Source organism: Vombatus ursinus, unplaced genomic scaffold (genome assembly GCF_900497805.2).
Source record: "Vombatus ursinus unplaced genomic scaffold, bare-nosed wombat genome assembly UNPS02015255.1, whole genome shotgun sequence".
NCBI lineage: Eukaryota > Metazoa > Chordata > Mammalia > Diprotodontia > Vombatidae > Vombatus > Vombatus ursinus.
The window spans coordinates 38,240,216-38,259,204 of record NW_020955033.1 but is presented as its reverse complement, the minus strand read 5'-3'; the positions used below and the strand labels follow the sequence as shown (position 1 = coordinate 38,259,204).

Sequence of the window (18,989 nt, the reverse complement as noted above, 5' to 3'; positions counted from 1 at the left end):
GTTAGTTACTGTTACATTCAGAGTATGATGCAAAGAAAAATTCTTTGCTCTCCCTATTAAGCAAGATTCATTTCTGATTCGAATATCACATACTTTAATTAAAATTCAATCTCTGTACTCTTGATTATATTTTAATATTCATTGCTATAGTTTTATTGATAACCAAATGCTATCAACACTTTCAGCAAAATATCTGGATCTCAAGTATTTAATTCAGTCAAAATGGTACTTACCATAATATTTCTTGACACAACAGAGCTATTATTTTCCTCAAAGTTAGCTCAGTTTGGCCATTTTTATATAAAGTAAATACTTTCATAAGTAGATTAAAATTTGCATTTTGCTATTTGACAGAAAAAGTCTATTGTAAAAACACACTTAAGAGAAGCAGACTGCCCATTCAGTGTGGGTCTTGCCTGGTGCCATTCTGTTGTTTTAACAGAGCCAAAATGTTAATTTTTTTAAAGTTTCTCTTTTGCACTGAAGATTCCTATTTTGTCAGACTTCTTGGACAGACATAGGAGTTCAGAGGAGCCAAGTCTGTCAGAATGATGTATATATGTTTATGTGTACTTCCAGAATATGAGTATACAAAAATGATCACAAAATTCCCAAACTGAACACAGTAAGCATTGTATTGCCACACTTAGCAAATTGCCACATTTAATGGATTCTTAGACATTTTACCCCTAAAATTAAAGAGGGGGGATTTTTGACACTTCTATGTCTCTCCCTCTTAGTAAGTGTGTGTGAGTAAATAGCAATCAGTTTAAGTTGGAATGACTGGATAGAACTCTCCCTGACCCACAAGAGAATGGCAGAATTATAGCTTCCTTTTTTTTACTGTTATTTATTGTGATAAACCAAATTAAAGGTGATCTAATTTTTATAAACTCTAAAGATGAAAAAATAATAAAATGGAAAAAATTAAATGTGGGGACTTGATGTTGAAAATATCCAAATACTCAAATGGCTCAAGTTCCCTCCAGTGATACAGATTGGGACCTCTGCCCCTGCTGTGCAGCTCTTTTGATATTCTCTCACAGGAGTTCCATCCAACCATCCAGAGGCCTTCTTCACCCTCTAGATATTGTGAAGGTACTAGTGGAGCACAATTACTATCCATCTGTCATCCTTCAATCCTGCCACATAACTGGTCCAACTTCTCTTCCTATCATTCAATTCATAGAGGGCATGTTTTCCTCCCTTCTTTCTTTGAGTTTCCTTATTGGTTATCTATTTCAACCTGTTCACACCCACCACTATCTCCCTACTTTTTCTGATATTTTAAAAAATCCTTCAAAGACTGTCAGTGAGTCAACAAGCATTTATTAAGCACTTTGTTGTTGTTGATTCATTTCAGTCATGTCTGACTCTTCGTGACCCCATTTAGGGGAGTGGGTTTCCATTTCTTTCTCCAGCTGCTTTTATAGATGAGGAAACTGGGGCAAATAAAATTAAGTGACTTTCCCAGAGTCACAGAACTAGTAAGTGCCTGGAGTTGGATTTGAACTCGTGAAGATGAGAGTTCCTGACTGAAAGCTCCACATTCTATCTACTGTGCCACTTAGCTGCCCTTGTTAAGCATTTATTCTGTGCCAGTCACTAAACTCTAAACACTAAACTAAGACAGTCTCAGCCTTTAGTGAACTTACATTCTAGTGGACAGCAAATAAACAGAAGCTGGAAAGTAGAGGAAGAGACATGAAATTACCTAGTATGGACGTGGTAAAGAAAGTCTAGTGTGTATCCTGGAGAGAAATGAAGACACAGCTGGCCCAAACACCATAATTAAATGGAAGTTCTGGGAGTAGACATCCAATAAGAGAGAAGTAGTACTTCCAGTGGGAATTGCAGGGTTAGAGTGAACTTCCAGGATGAGAAAATTTCATGGTAGTGGTAGAGAAAGTTGACAATAACTTTTAAAATAATAAATGAATTTTTGTTGATATTTTATAACACTGTTGTTCAGTTTCATTCATGTCTGATTCTTTGTGACCCTGTTTGGGGTTTTCTTGGCAAAGATACCGGAATGATTTGACATCTCATTCTCCACCTCCTTTTACAGATGAGGAAACTGAGGCAAACAAAGTTAAGTGACTTTCCAAGGGTCACACAACTAGTCTGAGGTCAGATTTGAACTCAAGAGGATGAATCTTCTTGACTCCAGGCTCCAAACTCTATCCACTGAGCCACCTAGCTGCCCTTATTTTATAATGCTCACCTGCTTTAAATAACCCTATTATAAATAATGCATTGCCGTAAAACCAGAATATACTTTAGGGAAGCAATGTAGAAAGCCTATGTTTATTTGTTCCAAACCGATTTTATTTAGGAAGACTTGCAAGAAAATTGTTTCATAAATTGTTTTGTAATCACACTCTACTCTTGATTACCTGATCTAATCAGGAATAAAGATTATGGTGCCAATTGAAATCCAGATAACTCCCAAACCGCTTTGGTAGTACTTTCAATCTCTTCTCCCAGAAAATCCTTTATCAGACATACTGACAAGGAACTAATTTAGATAAATCAGTTTCTTGAACAGTCAAGTGTTGAAAATATTTATAAGTTGATTTGGAAAATGTACTGGCATCCACCTTTGAGAACGATTAACAAATGAAATCTTTTTTTATTCTTTGGAAGGAATTTGGGAGGCTGTTTGCTAATTGCTTCCTCTTCTCTCTTTCTTTCACATCTCTTTGACTTCATTCCCCATTGTATCCTCATTTACTCCAATCTCTGATGATGAGGTTCTTCTTGCTAATGGCCAACCCTCTCCATGCACTCTTGATCCTGTTCCTACTTACAATTTCCATCAGATTGCCCCACTACCATCCTCCATGCTTTTGTTGCTGCCCACAAACGCATCTAAGTTCTCCCCCATCCTTAAACAACAACAATCTCAGTAGATCCTACCGTGCCTAGTAGCTATCAGACTATATATCTTTCCTCTTCTTCTCAGTTAGACACCTTGAAAAAGCTGTCTACATTTGGTGCCTCCACCTCATCTCATCACATTTTTTTTCTAAACCCTATGCAGTTTGGCTTCTGACCACATCACTCAACTGACTGTTCTCTCTAAAATTACCAGGAATCACTTGTTTCCAAAATCTAATGGCCTCTCCTAGATATGTAATCTTCTTGACTTCTCTGCCACATTGGATACTGATGAATACTTTTTCTTCCTGGATACTCCTTTCTCACTGGATTTTCATGACTCTGTCCTTCCTTGGTTCTGCCTCTACCTATTCTAACTGCTATTTCTCAGTCTCTTTTGCTAGATCGTCATCCATATCTTACCCAGTAACTGTGGATATCTGCCCCATCTCCAATGGTCTGTCTTGAACCCTCTTTTCTTTTCTCTCTAATGCACTTTCATTTGCTGATCTTATCAGCTCCCATGGGTTCAATTAACATTTCTATGCAAATGATTCACAGATCTCTATCTCTAGCTCTTGCTTATCTCCTTAACTGCAGTCCCACATCTTGCTATTGTTCAGTCATTTTCAGTCTTGTCCAATTCTTCATGACCCCATTTGGGGTTTTCTTGGAAAACATACTGGAGTGGTTTCCTTCTCCAGCTTATTTTAAGGAAACTGAGGCAAACAGGATTAAGTGGCTTGCCCAAGCTAGTGTCTGAGGCTGGATTTGAACTCAAGAAGATGAGTCTTCCTGAGTCAAAACCAGGCACTATCCACTGTGCCACCTAGCTGCAGCCTCACATCACCAACTGCCTATTTATTGTACATTTCCATATGGATGTCCTTTATGTATCTTAAACACAATGTACCCAAAAAAGCTGATTGTCTTTTCTTCTAAATTCGCTGCCTCTTTTTAAGTTCTCTATTACTTGCAAAGGCACTGACATGCTCCCAGTCACCAAGACTTGTAATCAACATACAATCTTTGACTCCTCTCTCACATTCACTCCACCTTCCAATCTGTTACCATATCTTACTGTTTCTGCCTTCCCAGTATCTCTTGAATACACTCTCTTTTCTCCACTCAAAAAACTACCTTCCTGTTGCAGGCCCTTATCACCTCATTCCCAGAGTATTACAATTGTTCCTGATTGTTCTCTTTGCCTTAAATCAAACCACATTCTAATCCCACTTCTATCCTCAGGGCTTAGCACACTGTTGACATATAGTGAGTGCTTAATAAATGCTTGTTGATTGATTGAATGGTAAAATGTATGCCATTTGGACTCTGATCAAGACATTACTAAAAAGAATCTTACCTTTGGATTGACTTTGAGTAATTGGATTCATATGACTAGATACCTGACATACAACACACACACACACACACACACAAACACACACATATATATGCATATATTTGCATGTAATGTATTTATATGTATATTTGTGTGTGTATTTAATCCCTATCAAAAGAAATAAAACTATATTTTTGGTAGACCCTGAATCTATCTTATATGTCTTATACTAGTGGTTCTCAAACTTTTTTATCCTCTAACTCTAGATGTGGGTCAAATCACCCAATACACACACACACACACACACACACACACACACACAAACACACAATGGCTGGCTTCTAATCTTTTAAGAGAGAAGAAGGCAGGATTGGAGGATAAAAGAGCATAAGATACTTTGTGCTAGATATTCTGAGACAGGATAAAAGTAGAGATATTTCGAGTTAAGGAAGAAGGCTTTAAAAAGTCCCCAGGAACTGTTTAAAGGACATAGAGTGTCATGTTATACAAAAGCAACTATTTCTTTCTCCTTCAGAGCACCAAATACTAGTATTTGGCTCCACATTCTCCCTTCAATGTCCAATCACTCTCAATTCAAATACTATTTAACCAAATCCAAGCTTTTTTAATTTAACCTAATTTTAACTTTCTAGGGTGAAGGGGTTTAAAAATTCTGTTAACCATTATGAATCTACCTTATTTTTTGTTTTTCCACTGAGGCCTGGAGTATTACATATCATAGCTGGCTGACCTTTGTGCTATTGATTTGGTCTTGCACTCTTTGGATGATTCGCAACAGAAGAAAATATGCAATGATCAGTTCTCCTTTCATGGTTGTTTATGGGAATCTACTACTGACATTACAATACATATGGTCTTTTGACCTTGAAGAAATTAAAGAGGTTCCAGGTTTTCTAGAAAAAAAAGCACCAGGGGAACTTGCATCAAAGGTAAGTGGACTAGATAGCAATGAAATTAGAGGATATACACTTCAAAGCAAAAATTTTTATAATAATCCTACAGGTGCTAAATAATATCCTTCTCAGAAAAATTTTTTTTTCATCAGAGAAAAAGATGGAGCAACTATTTTAAACAATTATTATGTCCCACAATTCATCCTTTTAAACACTTAAAATCCTATGAGTGAATCTATTCTTTCCTTAGCTTTTTTTTTTCTTTTAAGCAATGACAGAACGGTTTACAGCAGAGGTATCAAATAGCTGCAGGCCCCCACAATACTGAATGTGGCTGGAACCAGATTAAAATGTATTAGAAATGTTTAATAAAATAAATAAAAAATACAATACAACTTAGATAATGTTAATTTGTGGGTTTCTAAGTCAATAGTCAACATCTGAATTTGACATCACTAGTTTACATTAAAAATGAGGTGTTTGGAAAGAAAATACAGATGTCAAAACAAGAAAACAACAGAAGCTACTTTGGGTTGAAAGATACCAAATTTGTATATGACAGTTAAATAGATAGGGTATATCTTTAAGCTTAATTAACACATTGTATATGACTAGTGAATATTGATAAAGATATTGTTTTATACTTTTGTCCTGCCATTAAGCACGCTTTTTTTGGAAATAGAATATGCTATTTTAATGATTCCTTTCCCCTAATGATAGTATCATGATATGTTTTTGCTCATAGATGCTTCATTATCTTCCTAAATTCACTTATATTTGAGTCTTATTTTTTAAATAGAGGATTGATTTCTGAATGATGAACTTTGTGGAGTTCACTACCTGTTTTGTTAACAGGACAGCATACATTCGGTATGGTACCCATTGTGTAGATGATGCACTAAAATTCCAGTCGTCAGTAATGGCATTGCCCTAAGTTGTTGATGATACTCTCACTACCCACCATCTCTCTGGAGACTCCATACAATGCAATTTCTATAATCTCAACCAGTTCCTCACAAAGGATGGTATTTACATGATCTGACATTCACAATTTTAGATCTTAAACATAACAATTATTTAAACACAAAATGAAATTTACTATAGATACTAACATGTTAAAGTCAATGCAAAATATATCATAATCGCATATATTAACTTGAATCTCACTCTCCCACCACTATACTTGTATCAATGGTGAAGAGTAGGTACACATCTACAGAAACCTGGCAAAGAAAGTTACATGATGGAAGAATAATTGTGTGCTTAGGGTGACCAGCAATTCTGGATTTAATTTTTATGCAATACTAAGATTGTAAGGCTCTGATCTAAAGGTAATTGCATTCCTTTAGAATAAAATAAAGTGCATATAGATTTGTGACTGCCATTTTCCTAAACACTCAGTGACTCTGAGACTTCTAGATTTGTTAGTGTCTCATATATTTGAGTTTGCTGAGAAGCCCGACTTCCAGATAAGTGGGAATGTTATGTTAAGCTTATGTTTAGTAGGGGAAAATAATAAATATCCCAAAAAACATCCATGGGAAGATTTATTAGATGGATTTACTCTCTATGAACACTGACATCAAGATGAAAAAGGATATAGGCTTTGTCAGGAAGGCAGTTCTCATAAGTCATCACAGTATTAATTAAAATTTTTCTCCCTAACACTTAAAAATCAGTTATAAAAATGTGATTGTCCTAGCTCTCAACTGGGATTTTTTTTCTTATTTCTTCTTTGGGATGATAATTGAAATAATAATGGGTTTTATTTTCTGTGATGCATTTTCCTTCCTGTCTATAATGGACATTGCAAGATTTAAAAAGAGGAGCCTATTCTTATTTAAAAATAGTAACAATGCCATAATGAGGACAGGAAATCAACCAAGGACAAGCATCTTGAGGGAGAACACTTGTTGAAAAGTTGATTTCCTGCCCAGATGGAAGCAATTTAGAATGTGCAGTCACTGCACAGATAATGCATCATCATCACTCTTCTTCAGGGTCTCTTACAATACAGGGTACATTACTGGCACTCACTAAGTGTATGCCGGCATTTTTATGAAAGGGAATCGAAAAGCAAACTTCTTTCTGATGAAATAAAATGGATAACTGACTCCACCTCAAATGACATACTCTACTTGCTTTTCTCATCACCCACCGCCACCCTCACCCCCACCTTAGGAGTGAGAAGTTTTAAGAATAGTCGATTTGTTACATTATTACTTACATTTTAAATGGTTAATGAGTTTGCTTTCTGCTTTCAGATTCTTTTCACCATTACTTTCTGGCTGCTGCTAAGACAGCACCTCACAGAGCAAAAAGCTCTTCGATTAAAGGAAGCTCTTTTATCTGAGGTCAAAATTGGAAGCCAGGAAGATGAGGAAAAAGGTAAAATGTGTAAAGTGTCCTCTGCATACCTAAGTGTAAACTCCTTGAGGGCAAAGGCTATGTTATTGTTCATGTCTTATGCCCAACATTAGGTACAGTGCCATGTGCATAGTTAGCACATGATAATTGTCTGTTAATTATTTAGAAAAGGGATTTATAATGGGGAATCAGTAATGAATTAGAAAACCAAGAGGATATTCTGTACTACACCCATCATCACCAGCTCACCGTCTAATTTTAATTCACTGTCTTAGTATGAGAAAAGAGATGGAATAATATTTTCTACATTCTCTGATCACAGGAGTTTAATTCCTTTTGAGGGGTAAAGGGAAATACATAATCTTTAGTAAGAAATATCAGTACATGTAATAGCAGACTGTTTTGTTTTCAAAATTATTATTCTTTCCTGGGGAAAGACTGATCATTATTAGAGTTTTCCTTTTAGCTCCAGTAATGGAAACTTTTTTTTTTCAACATCAACACCAGCTAGGTGGTACAGTGGGTAGAGTTCCAGGCCTAGAGTCAGGAAGACATTTTCCTGAATTCAAATCTGGCCTCAGATACTTGCTAGCCGTGTGACCCTGGACAAGTTTTCAATCCTGTTTGCCTCAGTTTCCTCATTTATAAAATGAACTGGAGAAGGAAATGGCAAACCACTATACTATCTTTACCAAGGAAACTCAAATGGGGTCACAAAGAGTCACACACAACCGAAACGACTAAACAAGAACAAAAAAGTTATATGTTCACCTTCTGGCCTCTAGGTGAATATTATTTATGTTTCTGCAGGATTGTCAGATTAGATATTTTTATTTGATTAAGCAGTAACAATAACATAATAAATTGGTCAAGTCAGCCCAATAATTGGTATAATATTGTTGCATTCATGAATCAGCCAATTGTTTGAATAGTATTGTAGGGTATGGAGCTGGAAGGAACATTAAAGATCCTCTTGTTCACCTCCCTTATCTTATAAATGAGGAACCTTCCTTTAATCAAAATTAGGGTATGGGAGTAAATAAGGCCCATTCAGGTTAAGTGACTTGATCATAGTCACACAGGTAGTAATTGTTAAAGACAGGATTCAAACTCAAGTCTGTTAACTCTGCTCTACCACATCAGCTGGATTATCAAAATCACACATTTCATCACAGGTGCTTAAATTGACTATGACCTAAGTGTTGAACTTGAGAAAAAAGGTACAGGACCCCAGAAAAAATTTAAATTGCATTTTTTCCAAGTGTAATTATAATTGTACTACAAGCAAACAGTAAAAACGTAAGTTTTCTGTTTTGGAAGATGATGAACTACAAGACGTGCAAGTGGAAGAAGAGGCCAAGGAAAAGGAAGAAGATAAAGGAAAGATAAAAAAGCAGGAAAGCAAGAAAGAAGAAGATCATGATGAAGATGATGATGACCAGGACATCATGAAAGCGATGGGAAATTTGGTGATGGCCATGTTCATTAAATATTGGATTTACGTTTGTGGAGGAATGTTCTTCTTTGTCAGCTTTGAGGGTACAATCGTAATGTACAAAATCATCTACATGGTGCTCTTCCTGTTTTGTGTGGCCTTGTATCAGGTATGTAAAAGGCAAACCATACTGTGTACTTCATATAGATTCTAAGAGATTCATTCGAATAATTGTCATGTATCAGTCTCTAGAATAGATGGATTGAGTGAAGAAGGGGATGAAGAGTATGATGGCAGATGATAACGTTCACTCCTATTGAGCCCTAGAATTTGAAACTATTTCTTTGAGTTGATTCAGTTCTTCAAAATTAGGGTATGGGAGTATTTGGCTTTTTAAAAATGAATGCTCATAAAGTTTCTCCTCCTCTAATGCTTCATCATGGCATGAAGGGGATAATGAAGTTGTATAGATTACACAAGCAGAGCAGAAGCTCTTACATATTCTACTAAGCTAAAAATGTATTGCATGTAACATGGTGATGGACTAAGCGTCTGCAACAGAAGATGAACTGAGCTAAGTTCAGAGAACCTTGTCACCAAGTTGGCCACAGGGGAATAAATTTTTCAGCCATTGTAACTTTCAAAGACCATTTACTAAGATATAGAGAGTTGGAGTCTACATTGTGAAAGAGGCACTCAAATTCACAAAATCTTGGATCTTTGAAGCCAATATGTAATATTTAAATAATTATTTAAATTCAGTTTTTATTTTTAAGCAAGGTTTCTACCTAATTTAGAATTCACTTATTCCAATTTAAAGTTCACTGTAATAGCATAGATATTCTAAAGTACTAAGTGCTTCCTCTGGGGCATTTATGTTTGGATTTTGGATCCCAGAAACGACTTTTTATAATTATATGTTTTGCTTACTAAACACAGGTTGCATTCCCTAGATTCTATGCCAACCAAAAGTAACTGACATCTAGTCCTTTAAAGTTTGCAAAGCCCTTTAAAACTTAATCTCATTTGAGCCTTCCAATAGCCTAAAGAGGTGAATATAACATCAAGGATTAGTACAGTTTTGTAAGTGAGAAAAATAAGGTTCAGAGACTAGGTGATTTGCCTAGGTCACAAAGTTATAAGTGTCAGAGAAATGATTTGAACCTAGGTCTAACTAAGTCCAGAAGCAACAAATGAAATAACTTTTAAAAGGAAAAAAGCTGTCCTAGTGTATAAAGAACTTACTTCAGAACTACGAAGAACTGGGTTCAAATCCTGCCTCTGGCAGATATTGGCCGTATGATTCTAGGCAACCTTTCAGTGCTATAGGCAGCTCTAAGACTGTATGTTGGGGAGAAGGTACTCCACTAGTAGAAAGAGTTTCCTTATCTGGGAGTTTTCTATACCAATAAAATCAAAGGCCCAGGTTTGGGTGGGGGGGGAGGGAAAAGCAAAATCCCATTGCATTGGTATAATATTGGATCATTACATTAGTAAAAGCATTAATGAAAAGGCTTATTTTCATTAAACTTATAGAAGACTTCAAATAATAGAATTAAAAGATAATACTCCAATGAATTTGTAATCTCATAAGGTCAGAGACTTAGAGAAGGAAGGAACCTTAGAGGCCATCAAATTCAACCTTCCATTTTGTGAATGAGGAAACTGAAGCCCAGGGGGGTTAAGTGACTTGCCCAGAGTAACACAGATAGTGAGCTCTGGAGATGAGTCTTCAAACTCCAGTTAGTGTTTTTCTTATTGTAGTGGACAGAGCAAGACAACTATGACAGCAGCCAGTGTAGTATCAAAATACTAATGCAGCTGATCCACAAGAAAGTTCATTAAAATGCAGACAAATATGAGCTCACCATATGAAGAAAGAAAAATTATTCAATTGAAATAACCACAAATTTTAATTTCTTCAAAATTTAGTTGATTTCTCAAATAAGTATCAACGTTTTTATGATAAAGCCGTATTAACCCCATATCTCAGAGCTTTGAAGCCACCTGTATACAAATGGAAAGAGATCTGATTTCTACACATGCACACACATACACACACACATTTCCATACATATTGTATACAGAGTTGGTAACCTGATACTGTAATTTCCCCCCAAAAAGTCCATATACCCAGTTTTACGTATTAGCTAAACAGATTTGCTACATCAATCATTCTGTAGCCTTTCTTTATTCTTTTGCAATGTCTGATTCCCAGGTCCACTATGAATGGTGGAGGAAGATACTAAAATATTTTTGGATGTCAGTAGTTATTTACACTATGCTGGTGCTTATCTTCATATACACATATCAGTTTGAAAATTTCCCAGGCCTATGGGAGAATATGACAGGATTGAATCAAAAAAAGTGAGTATGTTTAGTTTTCTTTGGGTTATCAGAGTAGTGGCTGTAATCAAGATCTACATCATTTGAAAGCATTTTTTAATGTTTGTATTAAAAATAAAGAATTGTGGTGAAATTTCTGCCCTAATTTTTAGAACCAGAAACATGAATGATTTTGTTTTACCTAAGCAAACTGTGACTTGGCAAAATATTATCTTAGCCAATTACATTTACACAAGGAATATTTCCTCATTTATATCTTTCTCCCAAAATTTTTCTTACTAAACAATAGAGGCCTGATTCTTTAATATACAGCCTGCAGAGAAGACATTTTTACAAATGTATATAGGAAAGCCTCCCCTAAGTTTGGGGAGCACCAGATAGAAACCTGCCTCCATATCCAGCTGGGGCACATGATATGTCTCACTGATATTTTTATGACATGTCTACAAGATTCTAGATGTTGCTTAGAGGTCGACATTTTTGAAAATATACATAGGCTTCTAATCTTACCTGAACTTTCCTTTACTTCACTAGAAGTGAATGTTTAAATCTGTGTATGTATGTGTATGTGCGCGCGCGCGTGTGTGTGTGTGTGTGTAGTTGTAGTGAAGAGAATCAGAACAATGTATAGAGTAAAGTCAATATGGTAATTAGTAACTGGAAGAGTTTTTCCAAAGTTGAATATTAAGAAATGACAGTAGCTTGTCATAGTGATCTACTGTATGTCTTTCCAGTCATATGTAAGAGGGATGATAAATACAAGTGAGGGATCTAACAGCAATATTTTCTGTATTCCTTTTACCAAGAATTTCAAAATGTAATACATAAATTATATATGGAAAGGCACAGTCATAAATTCATGAACATATATGTGTGTTTACATATATAAAATCTCTAAAAAGTTCTGCAGTGTGCATTTTCAATGGCTGAATGGAATACTGGTTTTCTTTTCAGGCTAGAAGATCTTGGTTTGAAGAAGTTTACTATTACAGAGCTATTTACTCGCATATTTATCCCAACTTCCTTCTTGCTGGTGTGTATATTACACCTTCATTATTTTCATGACCACTTCCTGGAGCTCACAGACCTAAAGTCTATACCCAGCAAAGAGGACAACACCATCTACAGGTAAACAAATAAAATGGGTAGTTGTTCTTCCGAAGGACCTTAAAGGTTACCTTAAAGGAAGATTATTTGTCAAGCCTATGATTCCATAGTTAGCCTAAACCTTGGATTTTGCATACCTGCCAGTCCAATCAAAGAAAGGAAGAAAAAAATGAAGAAATGTAAAATTTTTGACTGACCTCTCTTGAACTGAATATTAACTAACTTTGGCACAAATATATAGGTAGATGTTCCAATGTAAGAGATCATGTTCACTGCATAATAGCTGTATAGACAGCTGTTGTTTTATGTATACTTAGACAGATGTGTTTTCTATTAGACAGGAGCAGTATAAACTCCAGCATACTTTATAATTAACTTTTTAAAATATTATATAACTTTATTTTTAAACATTTTGCATCTTCCTAATCATATTTTGCCAATAAGAATTAAATTCATTTTTCTTTCCCTGAGCACACACCAATGAATAGTTCAGGTTTGAGTAGTTCAGGATTCTCTAACCAGTCTATCATAATCTCCTTATTGATGTTGAAGCCGTACTGGTGGATCTCCAGGCCATGGGCCAGCAGTACCTACCACTCTCTGAAACTCATGAGGAATCCCAGTAGAAGGAGGTGTATGGTTGGCAGCCGTCCCTAAAGAGCAGTTTATAATCTAGTTGCCAAATACTAAATCAGTGTGTGTGTGTGTGTGTGTGTGTGTGTGTGTGTGTGTGTGTGTGTATAATTGGAAAAAGCAAAGGTACCTCTTCAATTAAAGTTGGGGTCCCTGGGACAAATAATTCAGAATTATACTGACTGACAACAGGAAGTCATCTTTAGATTTTTAGTTGGACACAAGACTTTACTGTAATTTTAAAAAGTTTATTTGCATTTGGCTTTTACTGACAGTGCAAGAGCAAAGTACTTCTAATTTTAGTATGGCATCACGGGTGGTTCTGAGTATGTAAGATGTTATATGAACTTGGGTGTTGTCACCTCACTTTCAGATACAGAGATTACATTAAAATAATCAAGATGGGTCTCTTGGATAGCGTATAAGTAGCTTTTGGTGAAAGGCAACTAATGTCAATAAATTTCTACCAGTGTCTTTTTTCCCCTAATTTTTTTTTTTTGCTTCCCTTCCTTGAGTATTTCTCTTTTAAGATCCTTTATTTAAGCACAGAAGAGAAGATTCTGGAGATGGTATTTTTGTCACATGACCTGCCTCTTCCTTTGCAAAACAGGCCACAGTAGTAGACTGTATGCTACCCATACAAGCACAACTCAAATCCATGACCATGCACATATAAGCTGTGTACTAACCTACTAACTGAACGGCCAGCAGTGGTGTTAATTCTTAGGGCTTGTAAAGCGTGTGGAAAGTCTATTGTTTCAACTCAGGCTTCTTTCTTGAAAGGATCACAGCAGTGTGCACAGTGTGGGTTTGATTATACAATTTGGATTACTGCCATCAAAACCTCTGCTGGTGCCAAGACTCTAGTGCTGCTTTCTCTTCTTCCTGAGTTGGCTCCCTCAATATCCTTCAAGCCACTGCATGACCATGATGAAAGATGGGCCAAATATTCACTTTTTCATGTGAAAATAGAAATCCATTACTTCTCCTCTTCAAAGCACTGACAACTCTAAGCTCTGGCTTAAAAATCTCTTTGTCATCGAAATGTTAAAGTGAGAAACCAGCAAGGGTTACCTCAGGTAGTCAGTAGAGTTCTATCAAGAGGGATGATCATTTCTGTTCTTATAAAAATGCCCTCAAAGGGTGGGAAATGGATGCAGTATTAAAAATAACAAAGAACAAGACTATCATTTTATTATCATAAGTAAGTGTAAAAATCCACTGCTCGAGTGGCTTAATAGGTTCAACCATTTTAATTGTTATTATAGATCATATACTTAGAACTGCTTTTAGGTAATTAATTATAACAATAATGATGGGTAACACTTACTTTGTACCAGGTACTGTTAAAACTTAGGGCTTTACAATTATTATCTCAGTTGATTCTCACAACTGCAGAAGATAGGTGTTATTATTATCTCCATTTTACAGATGTGGAAATTGAGCTAACTGAGGTTTTAGCTTGCCCACAGTCACACAACTATTAAGTATCTAAGGCCAAATTTGAACTCAGTTCTTCCTGACTCCAAGCTCAGTGTTCTATCCACTGGACCACCTAAATGCCTCTGGAAGCATTTTTAAGACATCATTAATCTTACACCTCCAAATTTATTTCTTTTTCTAATGGTTCATACCAAGAAATGTATTTTTAAACATTTTAATGACTCAGAGAAGGAGAGTGTTTAAGGGTTTGGTTTTAACAACTTCTATGATTTTTTTCTGATTCTGCCTTCGTGGAATACAAGAAGAGTAATTAACAAGAATGATCTGTTTTTAAAAAAGCATGAATTATGTTAATTTCTCCACTGCTGTTTGCTATTTTAAAAGCCAGCTACTTTCTACCTGTTTAACATATCATTTTTGCATAGAATATATATGAAAATGTATAAAATTCATATTTTTGTGAATAGTCACATTAGCTGCTAAGTAAAGCAGACTCCACATACATACATACATACATACAGCTCTTAGAATTGGGCCCGTCTGCCTTTCACTGACTTAGCTAAGATGACATGATTTTTTAAAGGTGTACATAACATGTATTTATCTAGTACATCTATCTGTATGAAATTGATGTCTACATATCTATCTAGATGTATGCATCTAGACATATGTCTACCTATATCTTTCTCTATCTGCATGAAGTTGATGTTATACATTTTAACATTGAGTGGCCCACATAAGTAAACACATACACACACACACACACACACACATACACACACGCACTTTTATATATACATTGAGAAATGTCAGATGTATGCCTGAGCATGGTTAGTTAAGTATTTTTGGTCCAGAGGAAGGAACTGATATTTTAAAAGTTTTATTTTCATTCACAAATATATGATAGAAGTTAAAACTTGAAGAATTTTAATAAAGTATGATTGGGGGGGCCAAAAATAAAAAGAGGCAAATAAAAATTAGGCCTCTTGTTTCTTACATATTTTTGCTTTAGCCATATTTTTGATCTCTGTATTGCTCCTGTATTATGCTGCCGACATTTTTTCACTGTATGACAGAGAAACTTTCAGAACTGTCAGCTTCATAGTGATAATATTCATAATAATCTATCTCTGTATATGCCTCTGTAAGAAACTCCTTCATTCATTCCTGTTTAATAATTTCCTCTTTCTCTCTTTAACTTGTTTCCCATTGCCATCGCATGTACTCTTGTGCTTCCGTCTCTCACCTTATAGCCATGCCAAAGTCAATGGTCGTGTATATCTAATAATAAATAGGTGGGTACTTCAATGTTTCATTTTCTTTTCCAAAAACTGTGCCTTGTTTTATTCTCCTTCTTACTTAAGTAAAAAAAGTTATTTATCAGAACAGTATTAGGGTATTTTCATGGATGCATTATTTAGCATTAACTCATTTGTTTGTTATGTTTATGAATTCAGACATTTTTAATTTGGTCATCACTTAGTCCTTTTCTTTTCAATTTGAAATCATTTCACCATTTAGCCAGTTCTCTTGATAGAATTATGTAGTTCAGAGGCTTATTTTAAATCTTGCCTACTTACAGAAGGGCATCAGAAATATATGACTAAAACAAGATTACAATCAGTTTCTTTAAATTTAAGATATCTTCACTTTCCAAAATATTAATATCTATTTCAGATGAAAACATTAACTCTCATCCATTTGGGGAAAGAATTAGAATATACTTGGAATAAGGAGCATCAGGCTTTAGTTTATTTGATGAATTTTTATTGAGTACCTACTGAATGGAATCATGGTGTTAGGTATTATGAGTGTACAAAATCTAATAAGACAGCATCTGTCCTTTTTAACATTCCTGATTTTATAATATAGTGGAAGAGTTGACAAATCCACCCAAATTCCATAAAAGAAAAGGTAGTGCCATAAAAGTAGAAAAGTTAGTGCCATTAAAGAAGATTTAGCTCATGCATATCAATGCTCAAAGATTGAAAATACTCTACTATTTCTATGTTATTAATGGAAATAAAAAGCTAGCTCAGAGATTAGTATACTGAGAAGAAATACTGGAGGCAGTTAGGTAGTTCAGTGGATAGAGTGTTGGACCTGGAGTAGGAAGACCTGAGTTCAAATTTGGCCTTCGACACTTACTAGCTGTATGACCCCCACTGAACCTCTGTTTATCTTAATCCACTGGAGAGGGAAATGACAAACTACACCATTATCTTTGCCCAGAAAACCCCATGGACAGCACTGGCATCCACAGGGTCACAAAGATTTGGATTCAACTGAACAAGTGAACAACAACAGAAATAAAGTGATAAACACATGAATATAGTTTCTTTATAAAATGGTCAAAGCTGGAAAAGACCTTAATCTAACTCCTAAATCTTACTGAGGAAACTAAATTCACACAGTTAATTAATTAGCGGCAGAGCTTAGGACAAATCTTTGGTATCCCACTTCCCAATCCAGTTTTCATTTTTCCCATCTGCCTCACTCTTCATGGTTTTATTGTTTTCTTCACATTTAATTCACAAGCACAAGATATGAAGCTTCCTGAGCTCTTGGCCATTAAGCTGGTCTTTTTTTACCCTTGAGCTTAGACTAAATCTTTGGATTAAATCTTAAGTAGTAAATTCTGGGAAAATAGGACATAAGACCCAAGTCTCTACAGAGCCATAATAGCCATTTGGAAAGTAAATCAACTGGTTTTTTTTTTGTCATACTTGATTCAAAACAAATTTAACTGATTATTTTATATATTTCAAATTTAACAAACATGTTGTCATCTCCACTGGAGGAATAAAGGTTACACTTAGGTTTTCACGTCTATGGAGAGAAAGTATAGTTACTAGACTCCAATGTAGGGCTTTTGGTGACTCTGAAAATCTCATCCTTCTAAGATTGTGTTGCTCCTAATGCACTTTCCAGTTGTTCCAGGAAGAGATCCAGGAGGCACAGTATAGGTTCAGAATAATTTTCTTCCATATTTTTTTTTCCTGTGGAGCCCTTTGATTGACTTTGTGCTATTGAATAGGCCTTATGGCAGTTGTTTCAGATTTGTTTCAAGAACAGGCACCTGTGACCCATTTACCCAAAATCAGAGGGGATCCTTTTGGTGTTCTATATTGATGCTAAGGTTTTTTTAAAAAATTCCTACACCAAGCAAAATCAGCAAGTATGATGAGGTTAATGTTAAGAATTCAAAATTCTGTGGCTCTTTAATGTTTTCAAAACATTTTTAATCTCAACATGTTATATGAGGATCAGTTTAAAGAATTGTGGATATTTAATATGCAGAAGAGAAAACTCCATGGGACCATATGTTCAAGCATTTTAGAGGCTGTCATGTGAAATTATTTTAATAGTTATCTAACTAGTCTTTCTCTAGTGGACCTCTAGTCCACAGTTTGTAATCCTGTGATTATATCATTCCTCTACTCAAAAACCTTCAGTTACTTATTCTTCCTGACATTAAAGATTAGCCTTAATCTGGATCCAACCTACCTTTCCCAGCTTCTTGTCACACTATTCCCTTGCATGTACTCTACATCTAGCCAGAGTAGACTAGTGACCATCCCACATATTCATCCTAGCCTCTCCCATTTTTTTATGCCTTTGCTTACTCCCATGCCTGTAATAAATCCCATCCCATCTCTACTTGTTGAAATTCTTCCTTTCCTTCAAGGACTAACTCATGCACCCATTTCTGCTATGAAGTATTCCCCAAACTATCCTGCTGAAAATGACCTTTCCTAAGATTTCCCATAACACTTTGGGAACTTTCCCTCCTACTAATCGCAGTATTCCTTATACCATAGTTATCTGTAGACATGTCTTATTTCCCCTTATCATGGTGGAAGAGTTGCCCTTCATCCTCATGGGGAATGTAGTTCTAAACTAGATAAGATGTGTAGCTGTTGCACAGCAACACATCAGTTGTAGACTTTCTCTTGTCTGACTCCAGGTAGATAAATTTTTTCATGACAAAGAATGCGTCTTATTTCATATTTACACCCCAAACACCCAGCACAGTGCCTTGCACATGGTAGACATTTAATGCGTTTGTCTAATTGAATTGAATAGTACTTAATAATCAGGGTATTAAAGCAACATGCTGTATATCACAGTGTTTCTACAATTCAGGGATAGAGTCATAGCAGCATTGATCTAGATTTGAAAGGGACCTCAGAGACTCTCTGGTCCAATCTTCTTATTTTACAGATGGGGAAACTGAGGTCAAATGAAATTAAGTGGCTTACCCAAAGTCACCCAGTTAGTAACTTACAGAGGTGAGATTTGAACTCAGGCCCTCTGACTCTCAAGCACTGATATTCTTTTCACTGTACCAAAAATTGCAAATGCCGGGAAATCATTAATCTGGACTAACCTTTGTGAAGGTCCATTTGAATCAATGGAAAGTATGAACCTGAATATTTAAAAGGAAAATTTTTTTTTATTTCTTTCCAACACATTCATTAAGTAAGTAGAGCTGGCCTGACAAAATACTCTAGTAGGATTG

At 35.6% G+C, this 18,989-nt stretch overlaps 1 protein-coding gene across 5 annotated transcripts in view; it reads left to right on the top strand.

Annotated features, from left to right (window-relative positions):
• Positions 1 to 18,989, top strand: part of LOC114031886 (piezo-type mechanosensitive ion channel component 2) — a 527,965-nt gene that overhangs the window by 398,115 nt on the left and 110,861 nt on the right. For all 5 annotated transcript variants that reach the window (XM_027847078.1, XM_027847079.1, XM_027847077.1 and 2 more), the window contains 5 exons: positions 4,942 to 5,172; positions 7,401 to 7,524; positions 8,824 to 9,107; positions 11,157 to 11,305; positions 12,239 to 12,412. In XM_027847078.1, coding sequence (XP_027702879.1) covers positions 4,942 to 5,172; positions 7,401 to 7,524; positions 8,824 to 9,107; positions 11,157 to 11,305; positions 12,239 to 12,412 — 962 coding nt within the window. The remainder of the gene's footprint in view (positions 1 to 4,941; positions 5,173 to 7,400; positions 7,525 to 8,823; positions 9,108 to 11,156; positions 11,306 to 12,238; positions 12,413 to 18,989) is intronic.